At 43.5% G+C, this 20,397-nt stretch overlaps 1 protein-coding gene across 1 annotated transcript in view; it reads right to left on the bottom strand.

Annotated features, from left to right (window-relative positions):
* Nucleotides 1-2,175: 2,175 nt before the first annotated feature.
* znf704 (zinc finger protein 704) overlaps nucleotides 2,176-20,397 on the bottom strand; it is a 49,288-nt gene continuing 31,066 nt past the window's right edge. Inside the window, exons 3-9 of the mRNA XM_069697328.1 lie at nucleotides 14,377-14,480; nucleotides 12,823-13,100; nucleotides 7,842-7,942; nucleotides 7,202-7,499; nucleotides 6,315-6,449; nucleotides 6,128-6,219; nucleotides 2,176-5,088 (exon numbers count right to left, since the gene is read on the bottom strand). Of these exons, the coding sequence (XP_069553429.1) occupies nucleotides 4,974-5,088; nucleotides 6,128-6,219; nucleotides 6,315-6,449; nucleotides 7,202-7,499; nucleotides 7,842-7,942; nucleotides 12,823-13,100; nucleotides 14,377-14,480 (1,123 nt within the window). The 3' untranslated portion in view covers nucleotides 2,176-4,973. The remainder of the gene's footprint in view (nucleotides 5,089-6,127; nucleotides 6,220-6,314; nucleotides 6,450-7,201; nucleotides 7,500-7,841; nucleotides 7,943-12,822; nucleotides 13,101-14,376; nucleotides 14,481-20,397) is intronic.

The following is a 20,397-nucleotide window of genomic DNA, read 5'->3' on the forward strand; positions in this document are numbered from 1 at the left end:
TGCGTGTTCTTTTCACGCCGAGGTGAAGCAAAACGTGACACTGACATGGTCTCCCTCTGGTGGACTGATAGGTGTATTACAGTATTCGGCGTGAAACCGGTCCGGGCTGCACGTAACGTCGTATTATTAGTCCTGCGTTTACCGGCAACAACATTAGAGATAAATATGAATGAATCAGTAAACATGATCCAATAATGCAGGCCTACATTATTTTTAAATGACATATTCTCCACCAGTAGTTTTACTTTTAGCACTTTAAGTATACTTTGATGCCAACACTTAAGCAGAATAAGTGTACTCAGTTTAAACATCAACAGTTCAGTGATGACTGGTAACACAATCTACTGATGAAGACGGAGTCGATGCTCCTCGACAGCTCCAGGACGAGCAGGTTAAATGGATCTTGAATTGAGACTAGTCATTTCCAAATTCAAGTACAACATATTTTTGTTGTTTGGGGTGGACAGAAAATACTTCCACGATCGTACATCAAAATTTGCCCTGAACACTGAACTGATTTAATATTCTGCAGGTATCAATTTCAAGCGTTTTGTTTGATTCGAAAGAGCTGATCGGCAGGAAGGAAGCAGTAATCAGTACAAGTCACCAAAATAAAAGTCATCAAACATGACAATGAAGCAGACGACGGTTTCAGGGGGGGGGGGCACGTTCACTGACTTGTGTCCGGACACTTGGTAGACTTGAGGCAGGGTGTTTTTTTATTTTCATGTTCTACAGCATGACAATGTGTACAAAAAGGAGTTAATATGACCAGAGGACACATGGGAGAAACAGCACGGGTAAATATAGCACCTCCATTTCTCTCCCCTGACCGGGCCGCTCAGGCCTCAGCACCAGAGTGTGCGGGATGCAAAGACAGGCCGGGTCCACCGTCGGTGAACGGGACCGAGATGTTCTCAGTAAAACGACGCAGGCCGGGCCGCAGTCCACAAACAAATCCCTCAGTTCCTCACTGATCTACGAGGAGATGGACAGGTTTGAGACCTGCTGAGGTCATTTGGATGAAACCCTAAATGAGGGTGTGACGTTAGCTCATTTTGGACAAATCTTTTCGTTCGATCGACACAACACTAGAATAAACATCCAGAGAGAACTTCTGGTAAAATTAGCTGCCTGGAAATGCTGCCGGTTCGATTATACAGTCGTGTCAGCACCTCTGGATGATCTGGACTACTGCAGGGACTTGTTCCTGGATTGGCTGCCAGATTTTTTTTCCGAACACCGGTGGAGGAGAACGGTCCTCGCAAAAACATGAAAGCACCGCAGTGATGGAGGACGGGCCGACAACAACGCGAACACACAAACGTGAGCCAAATGGAGCCGCTGGGGCCCACGGCGACCACAACAACCTTGAAGCCCAGAGAGCGTTTGTTTGCCTCGGAGGGGACTCGACCGGCACACAACCTGAAAAAAAACCCGCCATGGGCCATTTTTGATAAAAAAAAAAAAAAAAGGTGCGTAACTCCACGAGGAGACGATAGTGCTGCTTTGGGGGTGGGGGGGTGGAGAGGGAGGTAGGGGTGGGAACCACGCTTCAGCAGCAGCCCGCACGCTTCGCCCTGGGGGCTCCTTCACGTTTACACTCGAGAGCCGCCGAGCGCACATGAGACGTCAATCAAACTAATTGCGAGCGAGCCCGAGTGACACGGGGAGAGGAGAATTGGAAATAATATAAAGGTTTTAATCAACTGTGGTGGTCTCCTCCTCCCCCCCCCTCCCTCCTTTCCCCCCTCCCTCCCCTCTCAGCAGCGCCGGCAGCGTGACGTGAAGGAGCTCCGGGCGGAGGCACGCGGGTCACACCCACTGAACACTGCATAACAAGCTTTCCTCCTTCAGCAGAACATGAAAACAAAATTCATAAACAGTATATATATTCATGTATATATATATCTATATATATATAGATATATATATGAAAGAAAGAAAGAAAGAATAAAACAGCTAAATTAACATCTTTTTTTGCTTTGAATTTAAATGTCTTTACTTTACGTAGATAGATTTGCCTTTTCTTGAACACAATATGTTCAGAGTACAATGGCAAATCAGTTTGGAGATCATCTAAATATTTCTTACTCAAACATCACTGTAAGGACAGAAGAAGCACAAAGATCTTTTTCAAAGAGTGACTTTAAGGCTTATCCCCATGTTCAAAATAAAAGAAACAGTTAAAAGAAACAGAACAGAGCTACGCTTTTCATGTGCGGAAGTACGGTATGTTGACACGGGCGAGTTTGTGAGTTTATCAGCTGGTGTTGGTTTTAAAGAATTCTTGTGTAGAATGATACTCTGTGTGTGTGTGTGTGTGTGTGTGTGTGTGTGTGTGTGTGTGTGTGTGTGTGTGTGTGTGTGTGACAAAAATTCCAACAAAGACTTCAGTTTCTATTCAAACAGAGTTCACATGATTCAAAGTAAATGCAGTAACAAAATGACAAGTTTGTCTGAACTTAGACAACAGTTTCAGAACTTTGTAATCAGGACTCCCCGGGTGAAAAGAAAGACCACATTTGTAAACTATTTGAACTTGTCATTTTGTTTTCTACCTTTAAGCCAACAAGCTGGCTGAAATTCAAATGAACATAGTCAAATGAAAAAATCGGGTAACCGCAAAATTTTCATCATTGACACTCTTTAAAGACCCCATATTGTAGAAATTCAGATTTCCGTTGCTTTTTTTGATCACTAAGAAGGTGTAGGTTATATAAAAATACTGTGAAAGTGTCAAAATGCTCAGTGCCATGAGAAATACACAGCCCGTATTCAGGAATGAGCTGTTTGGACTTCCATGAGTTTGTGATGTCACAAACTCACACTCATGTCCGCCCCTTAGCCCAACCCACTAGTCCAACCTTTAATCTGGAGGAAAACACTGAGCAGTCATTCAGTTCTGGAGACAGCAAGCTACCAGACTGAAGAACCTGCGGTTTGGTTTGGGTGTAAGTCACTCTGATCAAAGAGGGCCACTAATATCAACGTGTCTTAAAGAGACACAAAACAGCCTGTTCTTTGTAGAGCTCCAGAGAACAGCTTTACAAAGCAGATATAAAATTGCATCGAGGTGGTTTTTGGTTTTGAAAACCACCGAAATATCTTCTCATAGATATCAGGACTGAAAATTGAACAGCGGAAAAGTGTCAAATATGGGACCTTTAACCTCTCCTCAGCTCATCAGTAACAAGGTTGCATGCAGATCAAAAGGACTCTTACAAAAGCTTCGCTTGCATGTTGCTGAGTGAATGAATAGTGCAGTGCACATTAAACAACAAAGGAATGACCTAATTAAGTGCTCACAATCTTCTCCCCAAAACATATGGTGCAAAGAATGATTCAAAAAGAGGGAGAAGCTACATCTGGGTGGACAAATATTTATATATATTTATATATATATATTTCAGTTACTTCCAACAGTAACGAGTTAAGTTGAAAATGGAGAGGAAATTGTGGAAGATAGTAACATTTTCAACTTTCTAAAACTAAGCAAAAATGTACCAAGTGCTCCGTTACACACATACAGTGCAAGTGCCTCACTTTTAGTTTTCAGTCCTCCTCCTTTGGTTAATAAATCATTAAGATGCGCCTTTGTGGCGTCCGTAAACACACAGTTATTCTGTTCCCAATGGGAAGGTGTAAAAGTTGATGGAGGAGGAGGGCATTTGTCTCTCTGTATGCGGTGATGGTAATCTGTTTATGGCGTCGCATGCTGCTGACTTCACGCTTCCAGTGCTGTCAGGAAGGTCTTTCAACACACTTGGTTTCACCCCCCCAACCTCCAAAAAAAAGAGAGGAAAAAAAAAACAACAACCCTACATTAACAACACTTAAACATGGCACCTTAACAAAAACCAAAAACATGGAGAAGATAGGAGGAGTTTTTGGTTGCAAAGTTGTCAGGTGTAATAAAAGAGTGAAGCTGCTGAGAGAGTGCTGCATACAGTAAAACCAAAAGTTGAAGCTGCTGGTTTTTGCTTTCTTTAGAAACAAATCCCTGATAAAAACTAAGGAAATGAATCCGCCGGATAAAAAAAAAAAAAAAAGTGACATAATCTGCTTTGATTGTGTTTCTGTGTGTTAAATCACTGCTATGGTCCATCTGCTTTCCCTGACAATACATTTTATCTTTTTTTGTTTTTGTCATTTTTTTTTTTTTTTTTGCAACGATCATTCACCTTGGTGTTTCACTTCCTCCAGCCCTTCCTGGCTTGGCCCTACATTCCCTCAGAGCTGTCAAGGTGCGGTGAGGGACCAGGAGAGGCTCTGATGCTGGTGATTAAAAAGAAAATCTCCTCGAAAGGTCCAGAAATAAAATAAATGAATGTCGAAGGAAGAAGAAAAGCTGCGAGCTTTGCCTCCGTGCTGTTTCATAACGTTCTTCAAACACTTCAGCAAAGAGGCTGAAACAAATTCTTCGTTTGGATTAAAAAAAAAAAAAAAAAAAAAAAAGTGAAGATTTCTTTTTAATCTTTTGACGAAACCACACACAAAAAAAAGCTTTTGGCCTGTTTTTCTGGACCCTTTCTTTCACTAGACTTTCCTTTTAAAAACCAGAACTGTACAAAACATAGAAAGATGCAACACTGAACCCAACTTAAAAAAAAAAACAAAAAAAAACTGCAGAAATCTTTAGATCAATTTTCTTTTTTCTTACACAGGTTAGCTGCACTAGGGTTTCCCAAAAACAGGGAAATGAAGGGAATGGCGAGGCAGTACTGGGAATCCTGGACGGCAACTTCAGTGGTGGACGGAGGGGTGGTGGTGGTGGTGGTGGTGGTGGTGGGGGAGAGGGGTTGTTGGGGGGGAAGAGAGAGCTTGACGGACAGTTGCGATTTTGAGCTGAAGAAAACCAAATGCATGCAAAATGACGTCCCCCTCCCCCTCAACCCTCCTCCCCTTTTCCCTCTGGCGAAAAAGCTGCAGCGCCTGTTGGGAGTGGCGGGTCGTTGCAGCGGCGGGTGCGATCAGTCAGTGAATCTCTGACAGGCCTTTTTCCAGCGGCAGGCGGTGCACCACATGTCGCGGTTCTCCATCCCGTACACCTTGCGGCACTTCTTCCCCTCGCCGCGCACCTTCCGACTGGAGACGAGAGACGGGAGAACAACGGGGCAGATGGTTAAGATGGCAATTATGATCCAGTTTGACGATTAACAATATGAAGAGCGCCGGCATTGAAGAAACTTGTCGGTAGAGCAAATGAAAAAAAAAAAAAAAAAATCCTTTTCATTCGTTCTGGATTTGACAATTTTTGACAATCAACTCGATGTGTCTTCCGCTTCAAGTGGCATTTTGAAGCTTGTTGTTAGCTTAGCTAACGTGAGTTTCTCTGTGACCCGCCAGGTTACCGACATAGATCATCTACGACTTAAGACGAGAACTCCTCCTTGCTTACATCCTTATATGTCTGGGGTTCAGCCTGATTTGCAGGCAGCCTCTCGTAGGCCATAGAAAACTTGAAAAGGTCCGTATGTGGTCCGCAGGCTGCTCGCTGCAGATTCCTGGTTTGGAGGAGCGGCTCCGTATCTGGGGAAATTCTTCTACATGAACAGATCAATACCTCTGAACAAAGCTTCCTCCCCCCCCTTTATCCCCCGTCATTATGCTGAACTCGCCGCTGGCTGTAGTTGTTTATGTATTGTACAGACATGAGAGCGACAGAAATCATTCTGAACTCCTTCACAAAAGTAAACAAGTATATTTCTCAAAATATTGAATCGATTCACTCAAGCGCAGCCTTCGTTTTTTTTTTTTCTCCACAGGAACAAAACCTTTTCTGATTGAAGCTAAAGCATCATTTTCAGACAAGAACAACAACAACAACACTTCATGGATCATCATCTTCACAGATCACTTCAGCTCCTAAAATGATCATTCGTGTCCTAATGTGGGAGACGACGCACAGACCACACGTGGCTCCTTATTGAAGTGGATCAGGCAAATCAGAGGCTGAACCGAGGCGACTAATCAGGACTTGCTCTTAATTAACAACCATTAAGCTCATTAGTGAGAATACGCTTTCCATTTTTCATCTTTCACCACAGGAGGTGACGCTGACTTTCATGAAAGCCAACACGCACATGTGAGATGCGACGCGGACAGCAGCAGTGAGGTGCAGTACCTGAGGGCAGTGGTGGCCCTGGGGGGGGACGAAAGCACGGCGATGGTCTGCGAACGCTGTTCACCGAATCCCTGGCTTTTACTGGGAGACACCTGGAGAAGACGGACAGACGGACAGGCGTCTGGTCATTGAAACCAGCCAGGAGGGATGTGTGTGAATAAATGCCGGGATCTCTGCGTTGCCTCACCGTGCTCCCGGTGAAGGTGACGGGCGGCGACTGCCAGGAGATGCTGAAACTGGAGCTGTTGGTGGGAGTGAAGCTGGTGGAGGCGGAGCTGGCCGAGTTACTGCTGCTGGACGGGATGGACACCGGAGCCGTGGCCTGAAGGCAGAGGTCAAAGGTCAATCTTTTTTTTTTTTTTTTCCTGCTTCTATCCAAGTATGCGGAACAACTTTGTGTTCTGGTGTTAGTTGATATTAGCAGTTCTATGAATCTTTCTCAATTCCCCGAGCCTTGCCGTTTTGTGTGTTTTTAACTGCTGCACTGTCGGGCTCTCTTTGACTCCTCTATTTTTTTCATTGTAAATTCTGTTTCAAATAAACTGCCTCGTTATCTATTTCAGGTGAAGCGAGAAAGAAAAACTGCTCTTTGCAACAGGATAGTGTTTTACAAACACATTTTATCTAAACAAGAAACAAGTCAGTCTCTTCAATTCAACATTAATACATACTGTATGTTGCTAATAAAATGTGGCTCCACATTAATGTCAGATGCACTCATTAATATTAATAGTAAAGTAATGATTAATAATAGTAATTCTCATAAAATATTGTTAAAAAATGTTGTGAAAGTAGATGAACTGTGTCATTTTTCCTTCACCTACAATTAATAATTCAAAGCAGCTGTGTGTGTTGATAAAAGACAACTGTCAGCACAGCTGCTAACGGGAGTGAGGGACCACAAGTCGCTGTGACATCATTCATTTGTTTACAAACACAGCGAGGCATCATCAACACAACGAGGACCTTGATAGTAGTGTGTGAGAAACAATGTGAGCGCGCGTGTGTGTGTGTGTGTGTGTGTGTGTGTGTGTGTGTGTGTGTGTGTGTGTGTACACACAGGTGCACACTCACCTGATAGGCGTGGTCCGTGTGGATGAGGTAGAGAGCGCTGGGCGCGGAGCGGCTCAGCGGGGTGATGCCGCCGGCGGGGGGCTCCTTGGTGTCGGAGGGCTGCGGGGGTCTGCTGGAGTCCGGCCGCTGGTTGAGACACGGGAGCGGGGCGGGGGGCGGAGGAGGCGGGGGAGAGTGGACGGCGGGCGAGACGGGGGACAGGCTGCTCAGCCCGTCGGCCACCGAGTCCGTGTTGAGCTTGATCTCCGTGTAGTAGAAGTCCTCCTCGCCGTCGCTGCAGTCCGAGTCACAGTTGCGCCTGGTGAAGCACAGAGCAGAGGACACGGACGGCGAGAGATGACGGACAGAGGGGAGACGCGGACAAAAAAAATGAAGAGAAGATTTCCTGTAATTGCAGATCACACGTGGCCCCACCGCCCCCCAACATTAATGTCGGTCTCCACTTAAATGTCAATATAAATGTGCGATCCATCCAGTATTATCGTTCCCCGCCTCACTCATTTTCCCTTCACACCTCCTCTCCCTCACACACACACACACACACACACACACACCCTGAGCAGAACGACTGTGGTGTGTGTGTGTGTGTGTGTGTGTGTGTGTGTGTGTGTGTGTGTGTGTGTGCGCGCTGGTGTCTTACCCCAGGTGAATGGTGCGGATGTGTCTCTGAATGCCAGCAGCGGTACTCAGCACTTTGCCACAATTCTTCCAGAGGCACTTGAACATCACCTTCATGGAGTTCTGGAGGAAACACACAACGGACGAGTGTTTGACCGATGCTCAGATATCGACTCCAAAGACAGCCGTCCTTCATAACTACGGAATAAATGGCAGGAAATCGCCCACCTTTGAGGATTTGACCTTTTCTTATCCGCTGCCATCATCGCTGACATTACAAATGTCCGCTGAGCTGCTCATTCAACTCATCTCATGATTACATAGGAACAGGAGACGGCTGGTAATTCTCTCCAGGATGTAACTGTGTAATAACTGAACACTGAATGATGTTTTTATGGTGTGGCAGCATTAATGACTGGTCAGCAACGATGCCACCATTGTATTGGCTTACTTTTATGGCTGTAGTATTATGATGGGATGTCAGCCCCTACGCCATCGTGATATCGTGCACACTGTACTCAGTTAAAAAAGTACATTACCAGTTATTCATTTAGGTTTATTAGGGCCCGAGCACCGAAAGCCCCATTGTTATTCGAGCGATTATTATTATTCTCCGTAAACAACTGCATTTTTAGAGGCTTTATCATACTCAAAAACTCATGAAAGTTGGTACACGCGTCTCTCCAGGTGAAAGATTTTGTATTTTGGTGGAGTCGCGAGTCGAGTGGCTCCCTAGCGCCCCCCAAAACAGATGCCCCGGCGGCTCCATTTACCTACATGCATGAAATTCGGTGGACGTGTATCACACCGAGTGTACAAAAAAGTTACACTGCAGCATTACGTCAACTCAACAGGAAGTCCGCCATTTTGAATTTAGTTGCCATTTTTGGTGATTCACACACGTTGTACTTTAACGAACTCCAACAGATTTTGTCGGATCGATTTGAAATTTATTCTGTGCACTCTTAACATGTTTGGAATAAAAAATTATCATAAGAATTTGTTTTCGTCGATCAGTGTGCCCGTGGCGTGGCGGCCAAAAAGTGACCCAAAAATTAGTTTTGGGTCACTTTTTGCAATAGTATGACTTTTTTTTTTTTTTTTTCATAATTTGGACGACATGTTATAGTATGATTTTTTTTTTTAAGTCATGGCAAATGGGGGGATCAAACCCCTAATCTTCTTGCCGAGTGGCAACAGTGCTAACCACTGCGCCACCAATCTTCCTAGGAGCTAGACAGCATTGTGACAAATCTTTGGCTCCCTGCAACCTATAACTCCACCGTCCACAAATATTCATTCAAATGCGACCAAAATTGCTGCAGACATTCTTTGGATAGTAGATATACATGTTTTCAAGGGGGTCTGCAGTGATATTAAATATATTCCTGTAATGTGTAGTGTATGCTAAACTTTTTCAATTCCTCCAAACGTTTCAACTCCACTAAAAGTTGAATCACCATCAACAGGTGGAATCTGAACCATTAATATCAACCTTGGTGAAGTAGAATCTTTTACCTGTTGAGTTAACCAGGCTGTCGGTTGAGTCTCTGGAAGCTCTGAGTGAACTCCGTGAAACTCTTTCTCCTGCCGCTACTCTGGCGCCGAAGATAGTCCAGCGGTCTACGACGCCGCTTCAGAGCTGGAAACGACCTCATGAGGACCGCGCAAGGTAATCCACACAGTTCACGGAGGGCGAGTCCCTCTAAGGGTAAGCCACACGGGTGCGAGTTTGCCGGTTTCGGGTTTGTGTTGTAAATGCAGTCATACTAATACCAAACCAAAGGTTGACAAGAATACAAAACAAAATCCTAATATACAAAACAAAAACTCCCAACAAAAATAAAAGTCAATAACAAAAAATAAAGGGTTCTTGGATTTCTGCCCGATCTACCACAAACTTTATCCCCCAAAATTCCATTAACATTTTAATGCTATAGTATGAATGTGTTATCATATTTCGGACAACATCCTATAGTATGAATTTTTTTTTTCATAATTTGGACAACATGCTATAGTATGACAGTGGTGCAGTGGTTAGAGCAGTTGCCTCACAGTGAGATGTAACTGGGTTCGATCCCCACTTGAGGCATCCATGTCAGTTCAGAAAAAGTTCATACTCCAAAAAGTGATAAAAAAAAAAAAAATGTACACTGTATGCCATCCAAAATATTCCCCAGAAAAAGTCACACTATAGCATTTCGTCCAAAAAGTGACCCAAAATTCATTTTTGTATACAGTATATAGTATAGCCAGGGCGATGTGGCTAAGTTTGATGTTTCGCTGTGACACAGGAAGTTGATGTTTAAGGTCAAACGATGCTCCAAAAAATAATAATAATAAGGAATGAGATCGAGAAACAAATTTAAACTGTGAGAGGGAATATGCGGACCCTCGCGTGCTGCACGTCGGGGTCCGCATATCACTGCTTGCAGTTTTAATTAATCAATGTTCTTTGCAATACAATCACATGTATATATTAACAAATTCACGGCGTTTCTACTTTTAAAAACGTTTTAAGATTTTCTAAGTATTGTATTGTCAATATTTTTAAGTATGATATTATCATAGTATCTCTATCGTTGTGGTCGAGTGAGCTAAAACATTAAGGTCATTTTTTTGGAGTGGTGATGCTCCTATTAAAAAAAACTGGATCATTACATTATGAAGGCTGTCATAAGTCACTTCAGTAAAAAAAACAAAAACCGGAACATTCCCTGACATACGCTGAACAAACGTTTAAAACAATTTCACACCGCCTGGACCTTCATCTTCACTACTTTATATCTTTACTTACTCTATGTACAAAACGGACCCACGGCTTTACTGTAGCGTCTGTCAACGCAGCTGCACTGAACACAAAGCTGGCAGAGCTCTTGTATCTTTTATCCGTCGTCTGTAATTACACCACTGCTTCCTGGAGGGGCTGCATATTGTTTTCATGGACTCAAAAGCCCTGTGAGCTTCCTCTCTGCCCTCCTGCTCCGCCACTCCGAGCACACCATGAATGCTCTTACAGGCCCTTCTTTCAAACTATTGTTAAGGGGGCTGATTTCATTTTGACAAGATGCTTTCTTTAATTTTCTCCTTCCGTTCAGTGGAAAGGAATGCACACACAACAATCATCTGTCCCCCGTGCATTGTTTTGTCTGCGCGTAACAAAAGCCTATTTTGTGTTAGCGTGCGTGTGCGTGCGTGCGTGCGTTACTCCCTCTAAAGGAACATTTCGCGGTTAATTAAATGGGTTGCTTCAAACGGTATTGTGTTGCCAAGAGGAAGGAGCATGTAGATAATTCCACGTGAAACCCTGGTATGGCCTACAACGCGCGGATCCTGGTATTTTTCTCCGTCCACGCTCCGTTCTCTCGTCCTTTTTCCTCTAATTCCTATTCGTCACCCTCTAATATTTCATCCATAACCTTCATCTCCCTTCCTCTTCCCCACTACTAAATCCCCCCCCCCCGCCTTTCTTTGTGAGAAGTCCCCTATTAATACAGTACGGCGTGCCGATGTGGAGCTCACCCAAGAGTGTCTATCGACTTGGAGGCCGGCAGGATCTTTATGTTTGCTGTAGCACGTATTTAAATCATTAATGCTGTTGTGCAGCAGCTGCATGTGAAGGCTGAGAAGTAATTATGAAGGGCAAATGTCTGGGGAGGACACACACACACACACACACACACAGATGCAGAGAAGAAGGAGGGAAGAGGGGGGAGGGACACGGACCCGAGCAGGGGAGGCGGTGGAGGAGAAGGAAGAATAAAAGGAGGGATAGATGGATGATCCAGTCAGCAAACTAACAAGTAGGAGCACTGATGAGGAGAGAAAGGCCAAGATGAAGGCAGCGATAGAGAGGAACACAATATACATCTGAAAAACAATGAGAGCGAGTGAGCTGTGGATGTGATGAGCTGTCAAGTGGTGTGAAAAAAAAAATGACACGAGGGGGAAATGATGATGTTTCATACATCTGGGCAGCAAAGACAAAACTGCCACCGGAGCAAAAGGTTGCGCGTCCTTCCCCGTCCCAGTTTCATCTGTGCCTATCAGTCAGTCGGAGTCTGAATTACATCCACAAACTCCCTGGTTAATACAGCTGGGCAGTAAAGAAGGGAATCCAGCAGCTCCCTCCACTTCCAAAAAATGCCGACATCCAAACTCATCTGGACCACAGCGGAGTTTGTTTTCTCCAGAAGAACAGAATGTTATTGGTTATCAACGTGTTGCTGGAACAACACAATAATGGAAAATACAGACAATAGATATCATCTTATCTATTATTTCCACGAAGTCCCGGCCTACTCGGCCTCTGAATGACTCGTACATATCACCTTCGTTGTTAGGTTGATGAGCTGGTTAGGGTAAGAATATTAGGATCAGAGCCAATCAGAGGATGATTGGGAGGGGAGGGGGGGGTGGGGTTCTTCACAGAATGCACACGGAAGATCATTAGGCGATTAAACACGTCATGTATTTACTATTTTACAGCTGTTCCCCATTAAATGTCGGTCCATGTAAATACCGGACCCGAACCTTCGATCTGAATAATTTCATTCGTCATAAAAAGTGTAACTGCAGTTGAGGACGGCTCCACGCTGTGATCAAAGAAGTTCTGACAGTACTGCCACGTTATTTCTAAACCCTCTAGGTATCATAAGGTCACGTCAACAAACCGAAATCTTTTCCCCTAAAACCCGTGAGGATGAAGTGGTACCTGGTAAAATTCATTTGAACTTGAAACCTGAGAGAAAATAGCTTTTAAAAATAGCTCACGTCTTAATCTGAAAATAATTATTTTAAGCATGAACAGAGCTCTTGGAAAAACAAAGATGTACGCCTCAGACATGGCGTGGGACCGTTAACAGTGAAGCGATCGCTCCTTTTACACGTCACGATAACCACTCACAGAACAACTAGTTGCAACTCGTCTGTGTGTACTTCATGTTTATTTTTTCAGAGTTTGGACCGGCATCCTCTCCTTTCAACCGGTTTACAGTGCTCACCTTGCGCTTGCGAGGGATGGGCTCATCAAAGAGCAGGCTGCTGCCGTCTTGCTCATCCAGACTAGGGTCTTCAGGTCCCGCGGGGCCGGGCCCCACGCCGCCCAGGCTGGGCACACGAAACGGCTTGAAGCTGTCGGCAGAGAGTGGCGGGGAAGGTGTGGAGGGGTTGGACTGGTCGCTGGGGGCAGACCAGCTCCAGTAGCCCCCCGAGGAGTTGTTGCTGGACGGGGTGAAAGGTCCCGCTGAGCCGTTGTCCTTCCATGAACCACTCAGACCCTCTGAAGAGATGGAGGTGAACACAAACGGCAGAGATGTGAGGAGGAGGAGGAGGAGGAGGAGAGGTACAGCATGAGAGTAAATCTAACAAATAGCTCTTACTCCTTTAGTTATATTTGTAGATGCTGCAACCACAACAAAAGGATGATATCAAGACATTCAATTAAGTTAAGAGAGTTTTATTTGCACTTCACATAAAAGAGCCTCCCGGCAGCACTTTTGACTGTGACACAGGAAAATAAAGGTTACTTTCCTGTTTTGTGATTCCACTGAGACACTTTGTTTTTTTTTAATAAATCAAAGAAACATTTCTTTTGAATATCAGCTACAAAAGGCACTTTACTTTGTGAAGATGCAGGCTGGGGGAAACTTTGGGGAGAGTCTAAGGGTGTGTAAGTGTGTGTCACAGAGATCCAGCTTCCTGGTGGGATGTTTCTCCTGTCAGAAGTCTTTCTATCTTCACTCCAGCAGTATTTTACATAAAAGAGGAAGTAGCTCACCAACAAGAAGAAAGGAGCTCTTTGTGTTTGGCTTTGTCGTGTAGAAAAGCAAATATTATGGCTGAATAACATTAGACAACCAGTTCATTTGAATAATTACAACGACACATTAGGGAAATGAAGTGTGCATGAGAAGCTACTGTGCGCGTTGATGTAAAAGCACACTGTATGATCTCATATGTGTGTAGATGGGTTTGACATATGTATGCGTACATTGAGACCAACAATCGCACAGTCAGTATTCCAAATCCAGTTTGTGCATGACGTACGTGATGCACATTTAACATTATAACTGGACGAGTGTGGTACAAGTGCGGGGCGGTTGGAGGGATGGCTGCACGTCTGCTCAGTGGAATGGTTGCACAGTCCATCCAAACGGTTGCACGTGGTTGCAGTTATGGGGCACTTTGGATTTCCGCCACCGTGTCGGGAGGCACAGATCCAGACTCATTGTGCTTTTCTGCGGGTTTTCAGAACTAATTGATGAGACGATCCCACGGCACAGCAGGTGGCGGTAATTTATCAACCTAAGCTTCCGCATGCATTCACTAGATAACAGCTGTGAGGGAAGGAAAAGTCAGTGTACGGGAAAACGTGCAAATCCCTGGCTTAGGCCGAGCACCTTTTTTTTTTTTTTCTGAGTTCGCTTTTTATAGTTTTTCCTGCTTTATTAATGATAGAAAAGACAAGTTGCTAAGTTTCGACCATTTTGTATTTTTCTGAAAAGTCACTGTGTCAGGAGGACATTCATCAATTATTTGGGAGTTGCGATACTCACCGCTGACTTTGACAGGTGGACTCCTGACCAGAGGACTGGTGGAGAGACTCGTGAGCACCATGGCAGCCGTCACCTTGTCCATGTCCACTTCCTCCTCTGACCGTCTGTTAAAACACAACAGGAAAAGAAGACAATTGCAACATTCAATCAACAGACTCACTGAACAACATTCTGCTTTTCATATGCTGATTTTAAAGGGGATCATTTTCTGATTTCTTTGACATATTCTGGGTCTCCGTTTCTGTGAACTGGCGGTGGATTTGGTCTTTCAATCACAAGCTGTAGATCCAATTTTTTTTAGCTCGTAAAATTGTATTCCGCTCTCACCAAACGGCTGCAAATGAGAGTATCTCCCTGCACCGTCCATACAAAGAAATATGTGATGAGCCGACAGCTGGTCACGTAGCAGCAGTCTGAAGCTTGAGTTTTTTGATCACTTTTTCATACTGCGTTTATTTCAGTATTGAAAGCTTTGGTCACGTTTAACCTGAGCATGCGACATTGTAACATTATGACAGAAAACCCAGGAGAAATCCTCTTTAACAGGCCACGGTAAACACATTATACACAGGAGACTTTTCCATGCTTTTCTGCCAGATGTTTTCAGACAAAAAGTCATAATTGATGCAATCGCGCAGACTCCATTGGAAAAAAAAAAAAAAAAAAAATCAACAGTTGAAATGCTTCAGTACAAAATAAAAATAAAACAATAAATATAAAACTAATCTAGACTGATGTGAGCGTTGTATTTCAGCTGTAGAGCCTGTACGATAAACATCCATGGTGCCCAGTACACACACACACACACACACTAACTAATCCATATTATAGACTGTAACCACACCCCACACACATATTTGTCTCATCTAATTGGCGTGCAGAGAAGGTGGACTAGAAGACGGGCGTCTTAATCCTGTGCCATGTATTCCTAAGAGCGAGACAATCCCTGTGATCATAGAGATGTCAATAGTTTTATTACTGACAGTAAACCTGTGCTATGTGCTCACTATTAACATGACGAGCTGTGTGTGTGTGTGTGTGTGTGTGTGTGTGTGTGTGTGTGTGTGTGTGTGTGTGTGTGTGTGTGTGTGTGTGTGTGTGTGTGTGTGTGTGTGTGTGTGTGTGTGTGTGTGTGTGTGTGTGTGTGTGTGTTTGTTTGTCCATGAGCAGGCAAGGCTGTGATGGTGTGTGGACACCAAATGATCAAAGTCAATCCGATAGCAATGATGAAATCTCCTGCTGCATCGGAAGAACACGAGATGAGCCGTCGCCGAGTTTTCACAGCGACTGAAATCAAATAGTAGGTTGCACTGCATCTTAATTGGTACACAGACAGCGGAGGCAACAAACTGTTGAAATAAACAACTCATCTTTTAGTTTCCCAATGACTGTCAAAAAACAAAACAAATGCCCACGTGGTACTGAGAGGATTGCACAAGTTATGCGAAACCCGTGAGACGACTGCAACACCTATTCTCCTTCATAAACGCTTGTGACCGTATTCAACTATGAACTACTGTGGCTGCACTAATCATATCAGTGGTTATCATTTTTACCTAATCGTGGCTAAGAGGCCGATTAGGATTAATCTGAAACACAATGTTAATGCATCTAAACTCAATGAGAATATACATGGTTCAAAGTGAGAGAAAGACTTGTGTTGTTTGAGTTGAAAATGTTGAAAACTCCACATTTGCCCTGAATTGGACGACTTCCCTTCGTAAACAGGAGGTAAAAAAAGGGAGGAAAGAAGGAATAACAAAGAGATTTTAGATTTAATTTCAGTCCGAAGGCAGATTGTTGCTCTCAAATGCACAATGTAAAAGTAAAGCGAGAGCAAATTTTGCTTTGCATGCAATGTAAATGAACTACACAGACTAAGGAACCAGGGCTGAATTTATCTGGAATCTCCCCCAACTGTGCCTCTCTGGTTCATCAATAAATGTCAGCTTAAAGTAAAATAAACCAAACACCAGGAAAGTGGACAGGAAAGAGAGCAACTGTGAAGGATATTTGCAGTAGCCACTAAAAACACTGCATCTGTGCTGTAAGAGAAACAAATCAAATTATAGCAGCGTGCCTGGTACTTACACAAAAAGACAACAACACAAAAAAAAAAGAAATTCAACATGATCTTTACTGGGGACGTTCTGATTGGTTGATTGCTTACAAAACAATAATCATTACATCTGTGGTCTCAGGTGTAGCAACCAACTAAATGTTAATGAGCAGTCCAACCCAACACACACGCGTGGCTCTACTTAAACGATGTCACTATCTTAAACCTCCATTTGGGTTTATAATCTCAACCCAAAGTAAGGCACGTGGTTCTCTTTAAAAAAAAAAAAAAATCCCAGGTGTGTTTCAGGTGTAAATAAAATAAACCAATCAGAGTGATATGTCCCACTCTGTATTTTAAGAGCAAGGTTTACTTCTCGGGGAATTGCTACTATAATCGCTTCTTTGCAGAGGAAACTGATCTGCTCGTACACAGATTGAGCAGATTGATGTCCACAACAATAATGTTTAACATTATGTTCTTTTTATTTGTAATCTTTTAAATGTTTGGGCACTGCTGCATGTCATATTTGGTCTACAACATGAATCATGGACTAATTTGCTTAGTTAGAGCGCTGGTACTTTGCAGTGTAGTTCAAGACTCGTAAAAGTTGGCGTCTCCTCACTAATGGTTTCATTGTGAATAAATTAAACTTCAAAATTAATGTGAAAACGATTAAAAGTGTATTTACTTTACAGGCAAAAAGAGAAAGGAGACGAGTGCGTACTCTAACAAAGAGAGAGCCTCCGCCTCCATTAGCTGATGTCTAATTTATTACCCTTTCTGCTGTTGAATATGATGTCATTACAGCCTCCACATAAATCAAGAAAAGAGGCTGCGCACATAACTGCCACTTTTACCCATAACCCCCCCCCCCCAGCCTGCATCACCATAAAACCACTTCCTGGTCACCTTGGGAGGCCATCATGTGACAATAGATATTATCTCCATGGCAACAGTGACAGACAATAATTGCTGGGAGTTTTTTTTCTGTCTTGAAATATGAAAGAGTAAATCTCAGGAAAACACATTAGGAAGACTAATAATTAAGAGGTGATCGATGGCATGGTGGGAAAGAGAGGGTGGGAAAGAGAGGGCGGGAAAGAGAATTTCCCAAATCGCATTTGTCATTAGTGGTATTATCAAACTTAGTTTCTGTCCAAGTGCTTATTATGGCTATAATTAACACACGCTGGGAGCGTGTGTGTGTGTGTGTGTGTGTGTGTGTGTGTGTGTGTGTGTGTGTGTGTTGGAGAGAGACATGTTAGAACACATGATACATGTGACACGGGAGTCGTGGTGGGACTGTTAATGGATTGGTAAGTGAATTCTGAGAAATGAGTTTCATTCGTTGGCGTCTTTGTGTGTCGCTGTATGTGCGCCTGTGTTATCATATCGTTACTTCACTAGTTGGCAATAAACCCCGTACGTGACCCCCCCGAGGCTTCCTAAAAAGGAACATTATCTTGGCTTCATGAACAGAAAACTAGAGAGAGAGTGATGAGCTTGTTTATTAATGCAGATTACCTGAAATAGATCAGTGTAATTTTACCTTGCTGCCGGCTATTCAGAAATGTAAAATGAGTTTACACTGTAGATGCTGTTGAAGTTGTTAACGACTGCCAGGATTTTTTAAACGACCTTAAAAATCACCACAGACTCTGTAATTAATACATATTCTGTTCAGGTATGAACTATCTGCATCTGATTAACAGATCCAATATGCACCACCGAGACAACTTCCTCATTATGAGATCATTTCACAGGTACAGACGGTGCCACACTTTATTTTCCAGGGTAGTGTTAATGTTGTTTTTCTCCTTCCTGCTCTCAGCTCTATATTTAAGTGCTCTTATTAGCACATAGGAAAATAGCTTTTTAATTAAAAACGGAAAGACAACTTTAAAGAGAAGACCACTGGGGCCTTGCATAATAATTTTTCTCATTATTGAATCATTTTCTTATAATCTTCTTGATCAATAAATATAATTATTTTGGTCTGTAGAATGTCAGAAAACAGTGATGTCATCAGATTAGTTGTTTTGTACCATCAACAATCAAAAACTCAAAAAGATTCTGTTTATTATCACATAAGACTCAGAAAAGCGCATTTGAGCGTCTGAAACCACAAAATATTTGGCAGTTAGGCTTTGAAAATTACAGAAAATAATGCATCAATGAATCAGCAAATTGCTGTAGATTAATCTCCGGTCAGTTCTCCAATCAATAACTCAAATGGCAGTTTCAGCTCTACATTGATATACACAACGTCCCGCACACCTGCACGCGTGTTTTCACCTATTCTGGCTGATTAAACCTCTGCTCAGGTTGAAGATGGGCGGAGCTTAGGAACAAGCGAGGTCACCAAACTTCATGAACTAAGAAGGTGCAAACTCTCCCATCCTGACAGATACAACAAATCCAACAGGAGGGTGAGACGGGTGTCAATCAACCACAGCCCCACGCAGTCGTTAGGTCAGGCAACATGATGGGGAACACCCGTGTGAGCAAACTGAGGGTGATTAGAAGCTTTATACTGCATTTACATTATGGCGGTAATGTGGCTGTGTGCATGTGTGTGTGCATGCGTGTGTGCGCGTGTGCGTCACTTTTCAAATTTGAGTCTTGTATTAATAGACACATTTGCACTGTGCAGGCTAAGGCTGGTTCACAGGGCCATGAGAGAACCAGAAACACAGCAGGTTCTGAGCAAGGAGGAGGACAAATATTTATGTTCCCAAGATGTTCAAGAGCTACTGGTTTCCTCAAAGCTACAAAGACGAGTCGATCACTGACTGACAGCTTGAGAAAATCATGAACACATGTTGAAAATGAAGTCATTTGTAATCAGAAGCTGGGTTGGATGGTTTTAACCCTCTGTGGGTCCCTGGGAGACACAAATAAAACAACAGCTCCCTCTTCAGGGGCTGCGATGAGTTTGGAGGGGCTTGTGTGTGTGTGTGTGTGTGTGTGTGTGTGTGTGTGTGTGTGTGTGTGTGTGTGTGTGTGTGTGTGTGTGTGTGTGTGTGTGCGCGCGCGCCTGTCGACCTATCAGGTGATGAAACTTGTTGCGCTTCCCAAGCCAGAGGTCTCCACTCTTTTAAATGGCACAAGTGAACTGAAGAAAACAAAGGATCTGCATGAGAAGGAGTGAGACGGGAGGCATGGTCACGGTGTGTGTCTGTCTGAAGTCAAGTCGCCACCATTGTGGGGGACAAGCAGTGTCCAGTTTCGAGCAAAAGACCAGGTAGAGCGAGAGAGCGAGAGAATAACAAGGGTTCATGTTACTGTGGCCCACTTGGTTTGACAGGTAGATGGGAGTCAATGAAATGTGGGCCGGGTTTTTGTTTTTCATGATACATTTCTAAGTTTACTTTAAAGTTTGAGGACAGAGGAAAAGGGTGGCATATTTCTCCAAGTAGGACAAATCTAATCTTTTTCAGGAAAACACGGATATTAAATTAAGTATTGCTGTTTTGTCTGAATGTAAATGTAACCATGCGAGTTTGCAAATCAATAGTGAACCATTGTCTTTCACTGGCTGGGGACAAACCTTCATTGATTGGGGGAGATTAAGCCAGGGTGAGAGTTTTGCGGTTTGGGGGAAGGCTTAGTCGAGGATCCACTGCAGCTCCCGGGCCTTGCAGATCCCCGAGATCTCCATGTGGGACAGAAGGATAAAGGCTATGAAACATGACAACCATAAGTGAAACGGTTTAACAAGAGGGAGGGAGGGTGGGATGCAGAAAACGTGAACAGGCCGAGGTTTAGAGTGGGTGGATATTTATAGGAGTGTGGCCGGAAGTGGGGGAGTGGTTGAGGCGTGGTCCTGCTCCTGAAATTCAGCTAAAACTTGATCTCCAATTAAAATAAATAAATAGCTACTCTTTTATTTAAAAAATGGGAAGTTCAATCACTCATTTGATCCCACGCCCTCCAACACTCATATAGGCTGACTGATA

This window comes from Brachyistius frenatus, unplaced genomic scaffold (assembly GCF_029030835.1).
Source record: "Brachyistius frenatus isolate BFR_SWC_R1_liver_20210118 unplaced genomic scaffold, ASM2903083v1 Contig_2, whole genome shotgun sequence".
Classification (NCBI taxonomy): domain Eukaryota; kingdom Metazoa; phylum Chordata; class Actinopteri; family Embiotocidae; genus Brachyistius; species Brachyistius frenatus.